General features: G+C 39.2%; 1 protein-coding gene across 7 annotated transcripts in view; it reads left to right on the top strand.

Annotated features, from left to right (window-relative positions):
- The window catches only part of DCLK2 (doublecortin like kinase 2), a 128,072-nt gene that overhangs the window by 67,787 nt on the left and 42,687 nt on the right, over positions 1–17,598 (top strand). For 3 of the 7 annotated variants that reach the window (XM_054562660.1, XM_054562650.1, XM_054562688.1), the window contains exons 3-6: positions 5,982–6,084; positions 8,949–9,047; positions 9,968–10,018; positions 14,272–14,366. In XM_054562660.1, the coding sequence (XP_054418635.1) occupies positions 5,982–6,084; positions 8,949–9,047; positions 9,968–10,018; positions 14,272–14,366 (348 nt within the window). The remainder of the gene's footprint in view (positions 1–5,981; positions 6,085–8,948; positions 9,048–9,967; positions 10,019–14,271; positions 14,367–17,598) is intronic. The other 4 variants (XM_054562675.1, XM_054562666.1, XM_054562695.1 and 1 more) reach the window with 2 other exon arrangements.

Raw genomic sequence — 17,598 nt, 5'->3', positions numbered from 1 at the left:
GGTACACTAATCTGATGATGGGTTTATGTATGAAGAGAATATATTTCTGGAGAATGTTGGAGGTTTTGCCTTTATATTAAAAATGTAAAAGGTTATAATATTAATGCGTATTTATACTTTTAAAATTTCTAGTTTGGCAGCAAATGGAGTCCTCTTCTAAATCCATATGATTCTAACTTGTGCTTTTAATTTGCTTTTAGGAAAGTTAGCCAAGTTGTTTGAAGATATCAATTTCAGAACATACTCAGTATTCCCGAAAGTATGGGAGATTGGTCCGAACTCGTACTGACCTTATGACATTACTTAGAAGTTGATCCTTTAAAAAAAAGAAATCTAACTATAAGCTTACATACTTGTCATTCATTCACTTCATAAAAGTAAGACATGGAAAAATGGTCTGGTTATTTGGGTTTTAGACAAGTATAAGAACTTCTCTGAGTTATCTCAATAAGCTGTCTTACGTTGTTTCTTGTAGGTTGTAAATCACACTGTTTTCTTCGTTAGGGAGACGATGTGTGGTCAAGCACAAAGCCCATGTCCCAAGTCAGACAGGCAGAGGTCAGACCTCAGCTCCTCCCTCGCTGGCTGCTTACTTCGCCTCTTTGAGCCTTTGTTTCTTGCTGTGTAAAATGGGAACGGTGATGCCAACTGCACAAGGTGGTTCGGAGGGCCAAGGGAAAGTTGTGTAAATGAGACTCGTTGTGTACAATATATAGTTAGGCATTCCTTGCTGGTTCCCTTTCCCTTCCTGTCGGAAAAAGGAAATTGTGGTTTAGAAAACCGTCACCTTTTACTTTGGCTGCCAGTCGCCTCTTTTGTAACCCTTAGGATTTCCTTTTTTGTTTATTACTCGAAGATGACTGAGTCCTGGAAAGCTTTGACTCATGTTTGTAAACGTTAGCCCCAAATTCTTTAGAGTTAGAGGAACTCTCACCGTGGTTGGCTTAATAGATTTCCTCTGACTGCCGTACCTGAATTCTTCTAAAATGTTGCCCCAGCCTCCCTACCTTGATGGAAGCCCTAGAGAAAGTAGAGTAAGTAGATTTGCCTCAGTGGGGCAGTCAGAGGGTCAGCTAAGAAATCACTTCCTTTGTAGGAAGAGTGATCATTATGTCTGCTCCCAGAGCATATTTGGTAGCTGAATATCTATCACTTCTTCAAGATCTTTCCATTCTGTTGTTAGAGGTATTTCCTGAAACCAAATCTTTGCTCTCACAATTCCGATTAGTCATGACTACTGAACAGTCATTATGAGGAGGCTACAGTGGGCGAAGGAAGGCTAGATTCAGTATTTTTTGATGGAAGCAAACCAAACGTAGGGAGTTGTCTGTAGATGCAATTAAGAGGTCTTTTACTGTAAGTACTGTCATCTTTTAGCTTCAGTTCTGTTTCCATGGCAACCAGATGGTTGGCAAGTGCCTGGCTGAATGGTTTTACAGGAAGCTGAAAAACATTGCTATTCTAAGCAGCTTGCTTTTTGCTGCAGAAAGGGATCCTTCCCTTACTGTAGGCCAGCCAACATTGACTGGGAACAAAGCAGGGTATTTATGCTAATTATATTCTGGGGACAGGGTAAAGAAATGGGGAGAGAATCTCAGCCCCTGCTTACTGATCTGTGAATTTGTTTTTCGGGTTGTTGTTTCTAGCCGTTTGGAGAAACCAAATGACTAAACCTTTTCTTTATTTCAGATATGGTTTCCCTGTTTAGGCTGATCTTATATTCTAGAGATGGAACTGGTTTAAATAAAAAGGTGGTGGCAGTGGGCGTCTTGGATAATCATGTTCGTTAGGATGAAGCCCACCTGCAGATACTTTCAGGCATCTATAAGGGCAGCCTATTTTTTTAAAGTGTCCCCTGTTAGCAGTAGATACATAATGGCTTGGCAGCTATTAGGCTTATCCTTTATTGTGTGTTAAAATTGTCGTTTGGGTTTTCTTTACATCTTAAAACACTATATTTGTATTTGTTTACATGATAGAAAAATTATATTAGGTAGAAAAGCCTTTGTGGGAGTTCAAAATTAAGAGCATTTCCCTTTTGGCAGTTTATGACTTGTAAAGTGACCATTTCTTAGGAAGAAATCATCAGGATATCAGTGCAGGTCCATTAAAAGCCTATATAATAATTTTAGTTTCAAATATAAGCTATTTACTGGATTTCCTTTCTGAGCTCATTCAGATCCTCTTCAGAAGTGAGCTTGAGAATAGGAAAAAAATAATTTGTGTTTAACTGCTCTTCAGTAGAGACAACTCTTTAAAGCTGAGTAGTGAAAGCATTTAATTTCTATAGGATTGTGTGGACTTTTGTTCTCAGTCTCTCTGTCTCTGTCTCTGTCTCTCGGTCTCTCTCTCTCTCTCTCTCTCTCACACACACACACACACACAGTTAAAATTAAGAAAATCCATAAAAAATTTGAAGGTGTGCTTTATTTTCTTGATACCTATCACATTTTTTTTTCCTACAAAATGTGGCCTTTGTTCTGCAGGATAGATATTTCAAGGGTGCTAAGATTTTGGCCCTGATTATATTTAGGTAAGCTGATGTCAGTTAAACTAGTCTGTCACTGAGATCCAGTAGTGTTTCTTTTGCATTTTTATCAGGTCTTAGAAATTTTCAAAAAAATACAGTTGGAAAGTATCTCGAGATCCTATTAGTTAGTGCAACCTTAAGTCACTGAATAACACCAAATGGAAGATCGAATAGCAAATCACTTTGCTTTGAATCCCCTTTATGAAATGTTCTAGTAATAGATTTCACAAGTAATTTTTTCTTAAATCACCCTGAAATAAGGATGAAAGAAGTTTAATTCCCCAAAGGGCTTCATGATCTAGGAGGAGTTTTTAGAAAGTATTTTAAGGTATCAAGAGGCAGAATTTGATCAAGTATTTGCTGAATAACTTCTAAAGGAGCTATAGGATTTGACCGGCCTGTGCAAGAAGTTTATAGATTATCTTAGCATAGAAAACCAACATCATTAATCCTAGAACAAGGACTGCCTTGCATGCTAATGGGTTGATAGGAATCCATAGAAAGAGTGTAGATGTAGCCTCTGGAGAGGGCTACCTGGAGGAAGTGGGACTCAGAGCATTTTTTTAATTCAATAGAAATTTATTGAACAAACCCCATATTCCAGGTGCCATGTACTTTGCTAGAGTTATAGTGATGAGCTAGACAGTGGTCATCTGTGTATGCGGCTCAGAGCCTGGTGAGACGTCTGGACACAAAACCAGGCAGTTACCTCAATGATAGTCTCTCTGTTGGACAAATTACAGAGTTTTGAGAGAACACCTGGATTTGGAGGGCATGGAGATTTTGTTGAAGATTTCTTGGAAGATATTTGAAGCTGAACTAGAATAGTAGTAAATCCCGAATGGACATTGCTATTTACCCACTTGGAATAGTGGGTTTTGTTTTTTTTTTCCTTCCCTCTCAGAAGAACGCACTCCACTTTTCCAAAAGAAGTCTCCTAAAACATAAATATGTAAGCTTTTCTTTGAAACTAAAGTAGACTTCAGAATTGTATAGGAAGAAGAGCCCTTAGAAAAATCCAACCTGCTTTACCATCGACTCCTTGGTAACTCTGGAAAGGGACAGACATACAGGATTCCCAAGGAGCACCAGTGGGTCAGGAAATGGAGACCTCCCCTCGTTCAGGAGGGAGTGTCCTTCTGTGTCCTCTGCTTAGTTAATTATTTTATTTTTTTAGGAAATGGTTTATTCTCCTAGTATGTGCATAGTGTTTTTATTAGACCTCAAGCCTTTGTATCTGTTTCTGTATCCTTTAGCAGGGACTAAATAGGGAAAGAAAGAAAAGTGATTGTGGCAATCTGTTAAGAAAGAGCACTGAAATTATGGCTGCCACCTTTTCCCCCCGACCTAATTAATCTGTCTACTGAAGGACAGAAAAATTACTGTTTTTAAGTGGCCCACATTCATTTGGAAAGCTCAGATATGCCCCCATAGATAAATTATTTCTCAGTTGGATGTTTCCCCATTAGATCCTGCTGATTGCTTTAATTTTGCACTTTAGCAGAAATATTACTTTCCTCTCATTTGTATAGCTTTCTTTTATAAGCCACATAACATCCATTATCCCTGAAGAGCTTCTTGCATTGAGGAAGGAATTAGAAGCAAACAGTAGGTCTTCTAAATTGATACCCCTTTCCTTACCCTTGCTAAGAATGACTTTGAGACATTATTCATGGTATTGGTATATTTTTTTTCTGAGTCAGATTTAGTGACATGGCCCATAACTCAAGGTTAAATCTCAGCTTCAAAATTTTATGATAAAAAGGAACAAACAGACCACCAGAGTTAAAGAACAAGATATTTTTTTAAAGATAGAAGTATTTATGTGTCCAAAGATATGAAATATTCTATTGGTACTGAATGTCTTCTTTTATGGGATGCTATTTTAATTAAGTTCTTCTTTGTACTTCCTTTTTCCCATAACATGTGTTCTGATGCAGCATTCTCCTAGGGTAACATTTTGAACTATAATTATTTTCTTGTCTGTCTCCACTGCTAGACTGTGTGCTTCCTGTCTTCTGTTCATGCCCGGCATGTAGTTGGTACTTGATTAAAGCCAGAATGCATGTATAATAGTAAATTAACGTGGTTTCCATTGGTCAGAGAGAGTTAGCTTGCATTAGACTTTGGGCATTTTATTAGATGTCTCACTTTTAAAAGTATCAACTATTTGGAGTCACTGCTAGGACAATTAAATACGTAGTCCCAAATGTTCATAAACTGAGGACTGGATAAACAAAATGTTGTATATGCCTTAAACTGACTGCTGATTTATTCAGCCATAGAAAGGAATGAAGTACTGATACGTGGTGCCACATAGATGAACCTTGTAAACACACTAAGTGAAAGAGGCCAGTTGCAAAATGCCATATATTGTAAGATTGATTAACATGAAATGTGCAGAACAGAGATGTCCATAGACAAAGTACTTTAGGGGCGCGCAGGGATGAGGAGAAGGAGGCATGGGGAGTGACTGCTAGTGGACATGGGGATTCCTTTTTAAGTGATGAAAATGCGCTAAAGCGGATGGCAGCGATGGTCACCGAACCCTGAGTACACTACAAACCATCCAGCTGTGAACTTCAAATGAGTGTATTGTATGGTGCATGCAATATATCAATGAAGCTGTTTAACAAAAAAGAAAAGAATCACCAGCACTGTCCAGGTAGGGAACCCAAAGTAGCCTTGATGGGGCTGAGGCGGACATGTGCAAAACAAATGGCCAAGGCAGGACTGGACGGCCAGGCAGGTCCGTCCCGGATGCCCTGGGAAGGCGCATCTTCTTGCCAGTGAAGGAGGTGCCTCCATGGTGTGCAGTCACCCTGTGCCTTTGAGAGACTGAGTGTAACTTCACTTTTTTCCATACCTGCGAGGACAGCGATGACTGAAACTAGGGGAGCAGTGAAGACCAGAGGTTACAAAACCCTTTACTTTCCAGGTATCACAGTGCTGTGTTTGGGCTGCCCTTGTTTTACTTAATAATAACCCTAAGGCACAAAAATAGTGACGCTGGTAATTTGGATGTGCCCAAGAGAAGCCCTAAGTGTTTCCTTTAAGTGAAAAGGTAGGTATTTATAGGAAAAACTACAGTAAATAGAGAGTTTGGTACTAAACTGAGAACAGAGCCACCATCAATCCCAGCTTCGCCACCCCTTACCTGGACATTGGGGAAACATCCCTTTACCTCGTGTGTACATCCTTGACTTCCTGGATAAAACAAGAATGTCAATGTGGCTATGAGCACCTCATTCTGCGGTTCTGAGGTCAGGGGACACTCTGGGAAAGTGCCTTGTGATGAGTAAAATGCTTGGAAATGTGATATTAAACAACTTTTCATTCCAGCTCAATATTGTAGGTGAGGCTTGAAAATGTATTTAATTTTGCTAACTTTTTTATTCACTTCTAATGTTTCTAAATTTACTTCTTGGATGTGATTATTTTTTTCTTAAAGGTTACTTGCCTGCAAGATTTTTTTGGTGATGATGATGTTTTTATCGCATGTGGACCTGAAAAATTCCGTTACGCCCAAGACGACTTTGTCCTGGACCACAGCGGTAAGGCAGTTCGCTGGCCCTTTCTGTGGCCCGGAAAGGGAGGCCCGGGCTGTAGTCACTCAGTGCATGTGAGGTGGTCTTCACGTTGCCTTTGAAATAAGGGTAGCATTCACAGTACTCTTTTTGAATTAATGGGAACAGAGGATAAAATGAAAGACTAAAAAACAAAAACGGATTCAGCAGTTTAGTATTCATTTTTTATTGATTTTGTTCTGTCTCTTTCTACTGCATTGTTATGCTCCAGGGATGAATTCCCTGAGCTCTTTCAGAATGCAGGCTGGCGGGGCCACCTTAATTGTATGGACAGGGTTGAACCTGAAACAGTTAGTTGTACATTTTCCATGTCCATAAAGAGAACATGAAAGGATAACAACATTGTTAATAATTATTATCTCAGGTCTCCTTTTACCTTATTGTTTTGTCTGCAACTTTAAAAAGGCAGTAATATGCATTGTTTATATATGCAGAAAAAAATAAGGCAATTTCCATTGATGGATAGACTAATCTTTTCCTCTTCATTTTAGCCAATATATGGAGTTTTCAATTATTTAGCAATAACCTTGGTAATTTTGAATGTTATTGCTTCTGGGAATATTGCTTTACTCTGTTGTCTTGAATGAACTTAAACCTATTACAGTAATAGTGATTATTTTCACCAGTAAAGTCAATTTCATCTTTAACGAGGTAAAATCATACAGGCATAACACTTCACAGAGAAGAGGGATATTAGAGATACAATCTTGCTCTTCAATTTCCTGAATGAGGAAAGTTAGGTTTTCAAAAATTAGACTGAAGGTAGACCCCTTCCAGTTGGAGTGATTCTGACAGCCCAGAATTAGAGAAACATATTGCCAAGTACTCATAAATACCACGATCTATAGGCTTTTAGAAATTTAAGACGGTCCACACTGTGGTATCAAACTTCCCTGTGTAACTCTGTCCCATTTACACTAAGTCACTTGCCTTGGAGTTATTTATCTGCATTGTGCTTGGGGTCCATTGATCTACTCTTTTTGTTTTTCACTGCTGCCAAATTTCTTTGATTGTTTCTGTACCATTTTACAGTCAATTGGACTAGTCCTGCTTTAAACTGGTAGTATCATTGCAAAATCCTTAAAAAATTGCACGTGACTGTCTTTTGTATTATCTATGCAATGTTATCCCTGATGCTCATGAATGGTTAAGGTTGACTGAAACATGCATTTACATATCATCTGTATTCTACATACTTCCTATTTCACTGTAATTTCATTTCACAGTATTTCTTCAATGTCAGTCTTGGTCATTTTGAAAGTTGAGACACTGAAATTCAATGTTATGTTCTATGTTGTAGTTAATTTGGATTACAACAGTAATGAAACATTTATTGAGCACTTACTGTGTTCTCAATTTACATATATGTTGTAAATTTACCTAAGCTAGTCAGACCATTGGCAGTATTTTTGTTGTTGTTGGCCACGGATAGACTCCTTAGAGATAGGAGAAAGCTACTGTTTGCTTCTCTCTCGATTGCTAATTCCTTAACCATCTGCAAACTGGGGATAATAATAGTGGCCTTTTCCTAAGATTCTCTGAAGATTAAGTCAGTTAATATACATATAAAGCTGTTAGAAGTGTACCTAGTTTCAAGTATGTGCTGTGGCTGTTGTTAATGTTACCATTCATTATATCTTCTCATGAAAGCTGGTCTCAGACCTAATTCTGCCACAGGAACACTTACTAGGAGGCAACATTTTTTTTAAAAAAAAAAAAGGTCATTTAACATTGTAACCATGGTGAAGTCCCAACTCTCGGTCCTTTTATGTTTCTGGTGACATCTTGCATTAAAGAGCCATTAAAATCAGTTCACCTAGTGTTGGTCAAGTAACAAAATCCTAAGAGCTGGAAGCAGGACTGTGTCAGATTCCTCTCCCTGGGCTCAGGTCTGAAGCGGTGGTGTTGGCTTCGCAGGTTTGGCTGCCCGCCTCTCAGAAGAGCAGCAACTCAGTAATGTCCGCAGTGCTAACGCACCAAGCCGAAGTGGCTACAGCCCCCTCCGTGTAAGGTTTTGATTAGAAGCTTTCAAATGCTAACTGCCCTCCCCTGGTGTGTATTTTCCTGATTAGTGTACTTCCCATGTTAATTTATTGCCCCTGGGGTATGAATTAAAACAAATCCGCATTTTAATCTTCCTACATAAATTGCAGCATTTTAATGTAAATTAATCCTTAGAACAAGCCTATGAAGCAGATTTTATTCTTATTCCATTTTCACAGGGGAAACACTGAGGTTCAGAGGCTAACCAAGGTCCCCTAAGTTGACAAAGTCAAACCCACAATTTACCCAAAATCTGCGATGACTTTAAAAAGCCATGTTCTTAATTATTTAAATTAGAATTGCTTATTTTAGCTGTAATTAGTTCTGATACTCTAAATGCTATTTGGCTCTTTATGGGAAGACCAAAGATACTGTTCAAAGTTAGTCTCCTTTGCTTTTGTGCTCCGCAGTTTGGAAAGCTGGAAAATAAAATAGTAAGGGGTTCACAAATTAGAGTCCCGCATACCCTTTCCACACATGAGAAAGATTTGGGAAGAATCATAAAAGTGTAGCCTTTGCCCATCAATGCTACTGTCTTTTAAGAAGTCGCACATGTTTAGATTAGGATATGTGTGTCCATCAAGTGAGGACGCTGGGATTTCTGCATCCATCTGGAACAGTGAGGTGAGGTCACAGTCGTGTGGCCTCAGTTGTACTTCAGGGACGGTAATAGAGAAGTGACCATGTGATGGTTCTAGGCAGCCAACAGCTTTCCCCTGTGCGCTTCCCTCCTTCCATGTGCTAGTATGAAAACCAGGTCTATTTAATGCACTTTCCTTCCTTTCTAGAATGTCGTGTCTTGAAGTCATCTTATTCTCGCTCCTCAGCTAAGTATTCTGGATCCAAAAGCCCTGGGCTCTCTCGACGCAGCAAATCACCAGCCTCAGGTAGTTAATGGAAAAGGAATGATGGTCACAGGAGGGACATACCGTTCTCCCTTTGTTTCCTTTAATTATTATGGATTTGTAGTCTTTCCATTGCTTATAAGCAGTCAGGTTGCAGAACAGCATGTAGGTGACGACATTTTTAAAACCAAAAATCAAAGTTTGTTTCTCAGCATTATGATAAGTCACCTAAGAAACTAGCTTGTTTTGTCCTGACACACTTTTTTGAGAGTAATCTTATCTCAATTCTCCTGATACTTAACATAGAAGTGTTTCACATTTTGACCACTGTGCACTGCATTTTAACTTTTGTGCTATATGGTTGTGGATATTCTCTTACTTGTTTAAAACTTACACGTACACACACCTAACATAATATATTTACTCGATTGGTTTCCACAGGCTTTTCCTTCATCGAGCAATTTAATTGTAACAACAATTATTCTTGGAAAGTACTTTGCTTATATGAGAGTCAAACTTAACTGTAATTTAGTTTCTCTCAGGTCCTATAGATTTGTCAATTTTGACTTCTTGGGCATTTGAAAATATAAAAACATCCATAAACATCTTGATATATCGATCCTACCAGCTTTGTATCTCATTTAATTATTAATAAGTGTGTGGAAATTATTTCCCGTTAAGAAAAGGATTATATGAAAAACCATGATTTCACATGTGGGAAATCTACAACGTGTGAAAGTAGAATTAATAAAAATGGCCTCGAGCATCAAACCTTTTATAAAATACTGAGTTTGGGGGCTGTTCTCCTTTTCGCTGCTTCCCCGGCAACACCCACCTACTTTCTCCAGGCCGGGTTGTTTCACCCCTCTGTTTGTGTGCACGTTTAGACCTGCTGAATAACTGCTCTCCTTCCTGTCTCCTCCTCCTCCTCCTCCTCCTCTGTGTATACTGAATGGGTACAGTAAAGAGGGGTGGCCACTACCCCAGTGCCTACTCTACAGCCAAATCCCCAGGTGAGCCATGGTTCTTATGGCTTTGTCACTCTGCTGGGTTTCTGTTGTTGTCTTTTGCCACATTTCTGTTTCCTTTGCTCCATTTCCATGCCTCTATCTGGCTTGTACCCATGTGCATCTGTGCAGAATGGAGTGCTTCACAATTCACAGGGTGCTTCGGCCTCCCTCACTTACAGAGAACCATCTGACAGAAGATCACCGAGTGCCTGTCCATGCATAGTGGCAGCAGCACATGATCAAGGTGGCACATCGCCTTCGGGCGTGCGTTGTCCAGTTAAATTTTGAACATATTTCATTCTTGATAAAGGCTCAGGTTTGTTGGTGATATGAAAATGTCCACAGACGCAATTGTACTATTCTCACCTTTCTCCCCACGCCGGGCTTCATAGACCCAATACTTTCTCTTTCTAAAAATGTTGACAATATTTTTAACTTGACAGCACCTTTCTTTCTTTTTTATTTAAACAGCATTTTAAAAAATATTTTATTTATTAATTTTTAGAGGGGGGGGGAGGGAGAAAGAGAAACATCAATGTGTGATTGTCTCTTGTGTGTCCCCAACTGGCGACCTGGCCCACAACCCAGTCATGTACCTTGATTTGGAATCGAACCTGTGACCCTTTGGTTCACAGGCCAGCACTCAATCCATTGAGCCACACGAGCCAGGGCTGAAAGCATCTTTCTCCTTTAAGTTTATACTGTACTTTCTGTAAAGGATCTGACACACTGGGAAAGCTAACATAATATGAAATTTCCATAAATACATTGAACTGAGCTTACCATATGGAAGATGTACATTTTTGTCAGTTCTTAGCTTTTGTTTTAGTAGTAGGTTTACAGATGCTTATAATATAGTAAAATAACAAAATGTAAGTGAGGAGAGTGGTTCAAGAGTCAGGTGTTGTGTTGATTCCAATTTTGTCTCCCTGAGGTCGAAAGAGGGAAATTAACATACTGAACTCAAGGCACATTTGTCTCACAGACCAACTGCTTCATAACATAGCCTAATAAATGCATAAACTTTTTACACTGGAGTTTGGAATGCTTGGTAAGTAATTGATTCAAGGAAATCTTTGCATTCCAGTACCCCCAATTTTTAACTGAGTCCATATTTGGATTTGGGTCAATAGAATAGATCTTACATAAGTAAAAGTTGTGGGATATTTAAACACCTTTCTGAGGGCAGGCAGTTCTTTGTAAGAGGTTAACTCAAAAGTGCGTTCACTACACACTGCAGTTACAGAATACTGAGGGCCAAAGCAGTTGCTGGTACTTCACTGCAATTCTGAAGAAAAGTTACTATACAGGGGTGGGCAAAAGTAGATTTACATTTGCTCATATGGAAAAAGACATGCAGGTTATGATTATTACAACAGCTTATTAACTCTGTGTTTTGTATACTCACAATTGTAAGCCTACTGTTGCCCACCTCTGTGTTTATTCATATGGCCTTCTCTGTTCCAGCAAGGAAAGAGTTTTGTATTATTAAAAGCCACAGAACCCAGAAGTCTAACTTGCTTTTATAGACTGCTTTAGCTGTGGTCTACATCTTACCATTTAAAAAATTTCAGGGGACTAATTGGAATTTCAAACAGACCTAGTAACTTTGTAAACATAATATTGTACTTTTTCAGTCTTGGGACAGAAACACTTTCATAAGGAAAGTCGTCTAGTTGACTCAATTCCTCATCAAAACTAATTGATTGTAATAGCTAAATAGTGTGTAATAAGCACACAGACGTTAATCTGGAAGACATAAGCAGGTAAATAGTTACCATGATTGGCATCTTCAGAATTCTCATTTTAGGTTTCTAGCTTGTGATTCTTTTTCATAATCGACCAGTATTTTAAAAAGTAGGGCAAACAAACAAGCAAACAGTCAAGTCCCCAAGTATACTTCTTACCTTACCGTTGAGGGGAAGGTGGAAAAAACCCTTCATGAGAGAGAATCAGGGTGTGGTAAAGGCATGGGAGCATCACCATGCTGGCTGGTCATGTGCGCCCTCCAGCCGGTGGCCGCAGTGTCAGGGGAGAACGCACAGTGTGGCCCTGTCCCAGGTCCCACGTGCCCTCCCAAAGGCTCAGGGCACATGTGTAAGGAAATGATATTAAGGACTACTCATTAGACAACATCTTTTTAGAATCTGCCAGATGCTATCTGGAATTTAGAGAGCTACATGTGGCTTAATCTCTCTTTAGGTCGAGAGTTGCTTAGGGGAAAATATGGCCATGTAGTTACTGACACCAGGTAAATCCCTGGCAACACGTTTTGTTGAGAAACTATCGGGAGATTGGTATGCTACAGAGATCACTGTTTGCAGGAATTTATTTTTCTCCATTAGTCCTTTTTCTGTCATCATTCCAAGGAAGATTTTGATATGTGTGGTGTCTGAATCATACTGAAAGCTAAACTGGTGACCTGTATAGATCGCTCTATGGAATGAAGAAGAAAAACTTTCCACTCACTGCAAATTTAATAATTCATTTTTCATAATCTCTATTTTATGTGAATTCTTACCACCAGTTCCCTTTGCAAGAAAATTTTAAAATGCTCTAACATTAATTGAAATTGAACTTAATTGATTAAAAAATCAGGACTGTTGAATACTCTTTTGTTTTTAATCCTCACCCAAGGACATGTCCATTAATTTTAGAGAGAGTGGAAGGGAGAGAGGGAGAGGAGGAAAGAAACATTGATATGAGAGAGAAACATTGATCGGTTGCCTCTTGCACATGCCCCAACCTGAGTCTGAACCCATAACCCATGCATGTGCCCTGACCAGGAATCAAACCCATGACACTTCCGTTTATGGGACAATGTTCCAACCAACCAAGGCACACTGGCCAGGGCTCTTAAATTCTCTTAAAAGTTTTCAATTAATTAGATTGTTAGTTGTGTTGTACTTGCACTCTAAATACCCACACAGATTTGTTAAATGTAAATAACTGATAATTATTTTGATGGTTTTAAATTAGAAAAATGTTTGGTAATTCAAAAATAGAAAAAAAAGTCATCTTCATTTGGTAATTCAAAAATAAATAGAAAAAAATTTCATTTTCACTGAATTTTTAAAATGAGCAGTACAATAAACAAGCATGACTTCATTGGCCCCTATCAAACCCTGTGTACATATGATTTATCCAATCACAAACAACAGACCCAGGACTTCTGCTCCACTTGAGGACTGGTGCTCACCTTTTGGAATCACATAATAAGGACCTTTATGTCTGCATTTTGCTATTTATACTTGTTGGCATCATTTAAAATAAAAGTTGTTTGCTCCATTGTATTAAAGGAAAGGAGATGGACTTTTCTTCCCATAGAGATAAATGGCAGTTTTCATCTACTTTGAGCAAAAGCATTGAAGATTCACGATAAAAAGAGTTATAAATACTTCTTAGAAGTGGGGGAAAAAAATACACCACTACTAGATGTTAAGGACCAGCTTTGTGACATTACAGCAAAAATGGATCCAGGAGATACAATTAGGAACATGCATGAGTCATGCTGAACTGTTTGGCCAGCGTTCTATAGTTAGAATCTACGATTGACCTTTCCCTGTAAACCGCAGTGGCCAGACTGTTTCTAACAGAAGCTCTCAATTGAACTTTTGACCTATGAAGTATGTGGAAGTTTGGAGGAGGGTGTGTAAAAAACCACCAAGATTTGCTAACGAATGGGGAAATTAATCTGTGAAGAAAAGAAAATAGAAGGAATTAGAAATAACTAATCTAGATAAAAAAGTTGAAGACTTTTTTATGGCCTTCAAACCAGTAGATATTACAAGGAAAGTGGCCAGTAGTTTTCCCTCTCCAATAAGAATGTACATAGAAAATGTTTGCATTATAGTGGAACTGATCTGGGAGGCCATAGAACATCATGGTTATTCAGGTTGGTATGTGCCAGGATAGTGGACATGGGAGGTCTTCCTAGTAAAGCATCACACAAATAATAGCCATTCATTTCCCTACCCTAGATGGGCAAGTTCTTGTTCACATCTCTAGTTTGATAATGTTATATACCTGTGTTTATGTCACTTTTGGAAAGCTATTACTGAAAATAATCCTAGCTTCACTCCATATTTGTCTAATACTTTGTCTGTAATACAATAAGCTACATTATTTTGCTTTTTGCTAATTTGCCATATGCTTTGAGCTTTAAGTGAGGCTTCATGCATGTGCTTAGTGTCTTCACACAGTCCACTTGTCTTGAGTTTTAATGACCGCTTTCTCCTTTGCTGTCTCCTGGTCAGTTAACGGAACTCCAAGCAGCCAGCTCTCCACTCCTAAATCTACGAAATCCTCCAGTTCCTCTCCAACTAGCCCAGGAAGTTTCAGAGGACTAAAGGTATGAAGTAGCCTATGTGGCATGTTTGTGTGATTTTGTTATTTTGCATTTTATAGTCTAGTAGTTTAATTTGTTCAGGGGCTTGGATGCAGTAACAAATCAAGCAGGAAGAGATCAGGATTGGGACCAGGAAGTCATGGCTTTGGACCTTGCGTCTGTTTCATTTTGTAATACTGTCCAACTCACCTAATTAATTCTTCTGAGCTGAACTGTTCCAGTCTCTAAAATGGGAATATAAGGTTGTGGTTAGGATGAAATAACATGTGGTAAAATACTATCAGTAGTATTCCTGTTACTAGCAAAATGACTGGCGATGATGACTTGGAGAACCTCTATGATTCTTCTTAAAAAATCTTATTTTGGATCACAACTTTGATATTACTAATATAATTTGACTTTGTGAAAGAGTGAAATACTAGTATGATTCTTATATACACAAGTAGTAATACAAGAACAATATGTTCATTTAGGGAAGGACCTAGAAATAAATGTTAGGTTTCCAATGTGATGCACTATATAAACAGTAACTTAACATGATTACCCGTTGGTTTAAGCATTTTATATAATAGAAGAATGATGAGCGAAACCAAATTTGAAAACTTTCAACTAACTTAATTTGACTTAGCAGCTCTCAATACTTTAAATTTACAAGAGCAAGTGTTCCTGGGAAAATAGCAGCGAATTACTGAGGTTAAAGATTGACAGCTCCCTTTGGTAGAAATGATGAGATGGAGGGATGCAGCGTGCCTTCCTTACCCATACGGATGTCTTCATTAACTTCCATTTTCCTGGTGTGTTTTGTTGACAATGGAAATACCCTCATTAGGAATACATTCTCCAAAGTTGGTTGGTATCTGAGTGCTTTTTCTTTGCTTTAAGGATGCTGAAAAGCAGTTTTCATTAGTAAAATACACAGTGAGAGCTCCCCCCATCCCCGCCCACCTTTGAGTGAATTAGGAGCAAGGAAGCCCAGCATCCTCACCCCTTCAGAGCAGCGAGGTGTGTGACCCCCAGTTCTCACAGGACTTCATTCTCCACACAACCCCAAGGTTTGCTTGTCCTGCCCTGAGAATGTTGGGTCGGCCCCAGAGTGAACATGAATTGTTCTCATCTAAGTGCCTGAAATCAAAAAACTTCCCTTCAGAAAAAGCCTGTTTTTTTGTGTCTCCTTGCTTATGTAGGTGGCAGGCTTTGTACTGAGGCTGGGTGGAGGTGGGCAAAGGGGGAAATATAGGGACAACGATATTTCAACAATAAAAATAAAGTCAAAAATAAGTACACAAAAAAAATCCATGTTCCTTTAGGATAAGGATAAATACCCATTTGGGACGCCTCTGGATTAAACAGACTTGGGAATTAAAGTACCTAGCTCTCCCCTACCTCAGAATGCTGGAAGCTCCTTATTTTTTATTAAAAAAACAGACATTTCCTGAAGTGCTAAATTGGCTTAGGTCAGTCCATAATAGGATTTGAATGGAATTCTTAACTGTCAATTCCAAAAAAAGTTATATAAATTAAAATTCAGTAATATAAGCAAAATATTTTCAGCTTTCCCCCTTCCCCAATTTATTTTCCCCAGGATAGATAAAAGGTACACTGTTTTTGAGTAACTTTCAAGAGAACTAAAGTAAAAATAACTCAAGTTGATTTGTAATCAAACACAGGTCCAGCTGCCTGCTGCTTCAAAGGCCAGTACTTGAAAGACAGGTGCTGGTGTGAAGGAAAAAAGTTTATTCAAATACTGGGGACATGGGGGACTCATGTCTCAAAGCCCATCGTAACATCTCAGTCCAGGCAGAGGTTTTTACAAGGAGAGAGAGGGGAGGCAGAACCAAGCGATCAAGGGAGGCGGTTGAAAAGTTCTCTAGGTGCAGACAAGCACAGTCCGTTCCAATAAGGCCAGTCAAGGTGCAGTGTGCATCGTCCTAGCTTTATGTCACCCTGGCTCCACAGTGGAAGGTCAGCCAATATCCTGGAGCTGGGATGCCTGAAGGCCGGAGTCTGTATCTTTTGAAGTGAGTTCCCAGGATTTGTACACAAATGTGTTTATATATAAGCAAGGTAGTAGTCAGAGTCAGCATTTACAGAAACAATGTCAAAAGAATGGTGGGGCGGGTTACAATTCCTCACTGTTAGAGATTGACCTCTTTTCTTGTTTCAGTTGTTTCGTCCTATCTTAAAGTAAAAACAAGTAGCTCCTAGTGTGGCTCATTATGAACCCAGCATCACACACGCAGCATGAGCTTTCCAGGGAGCCACTGCAAAGGTCATTGGGATCTTGCCCCAAGCTGTTGCTCTGGGCAGGGCTGGGGGCCTTGACCTAGGGCTGCACGTGGTCTCCCAGGCTGGTGCTTTAGTCCCCGCTCGCCCAGGGTCATTGTCATTTCCCCCTTTTTTGTTATCTGTTGGTAACCTGGGCTCGCATCTTTCTTCCTAGCCCATCTTCAACTCTGAACCCAGCGTTGTCCTTTTTTATTGATACTCATAGAAGGGGCTGCTTAATACTCAGAGTGCACGCCTGCTCTCTCACACATGCGTACACACTCCCACAGGATCACTCACATTTCTGGACTTTGAAGATTCATGGAATTTTAAAAATGTGATGATTTGTATGATTGCTGAGAGCTTGCATTATTATTCTCTCTATGCTAGGTGTGTCTTATTATCGTAACCTGAGCCTTTAGCACACAGTAAATTCCGACGGCTTACTTATTGACATCGAAAAAGATAAAGAGAAATGCTGATTACTGGAGGTGAAATGAAGTTTTCAGTAAAATAAAGAGTAGTGATTTTTCCAGGACCCTCACCTGAGGGCTGTGGGTTTTGCTAACAACTATGACACCTCTTGGTGGTGGTTCCCGCCCCCGCCCCCCGAAAATCATCTGTAAAATAAAGATGCTTGATTTTAAACAACCACTAAAAATGCTAGGATTATAGTTCTTCTAAGTTGGAAAACAAACAAACAAACCCTATCTAGGAGACTGGGGAGGCTATTTCTCTTATCCCTTTAAAGCTGATGTAGAATCTCTAAATTTTACATTAAATGTTAGCATCCAAAAGAGTACCTGTCACACGGATCAGCTTTTAGGACACAGTGTTAAACATCGCTACCCCTGCCTATTCCCATAGGTCATGACGCCTTGTGGAAATTTCGTCATCTTACAGTTCCCAGCAGTTAGTGGTGTATATTGTCGTTGGGATGAAAATCTGCCTTTGAAATACTGCAACTTAG

The sequence above is a fragment of the Pteronotus mesoamericanus genome, unplaced genomic scaffold, assembly GCF_021234165.1.
Source record: "Pteronotus mesoamericanus isolate MK-2021 breed Mesoamerican mustached bat unplaced genomic scaffold, CSHL_Meso_final contig_163, whole genome shotgun sequence".
NCBI classification, from domain to species: Eukaryota; Metazoa; Chordata; class Mammalia; order Chiroptera; family Mormoopidae; genus Pteronotus; species Pteronotus mesoamericanus.
Note: the sequence above shows the minus strand (reverse complement) of the source record. Positions and strands in the feature narration are given on the sequence as shown.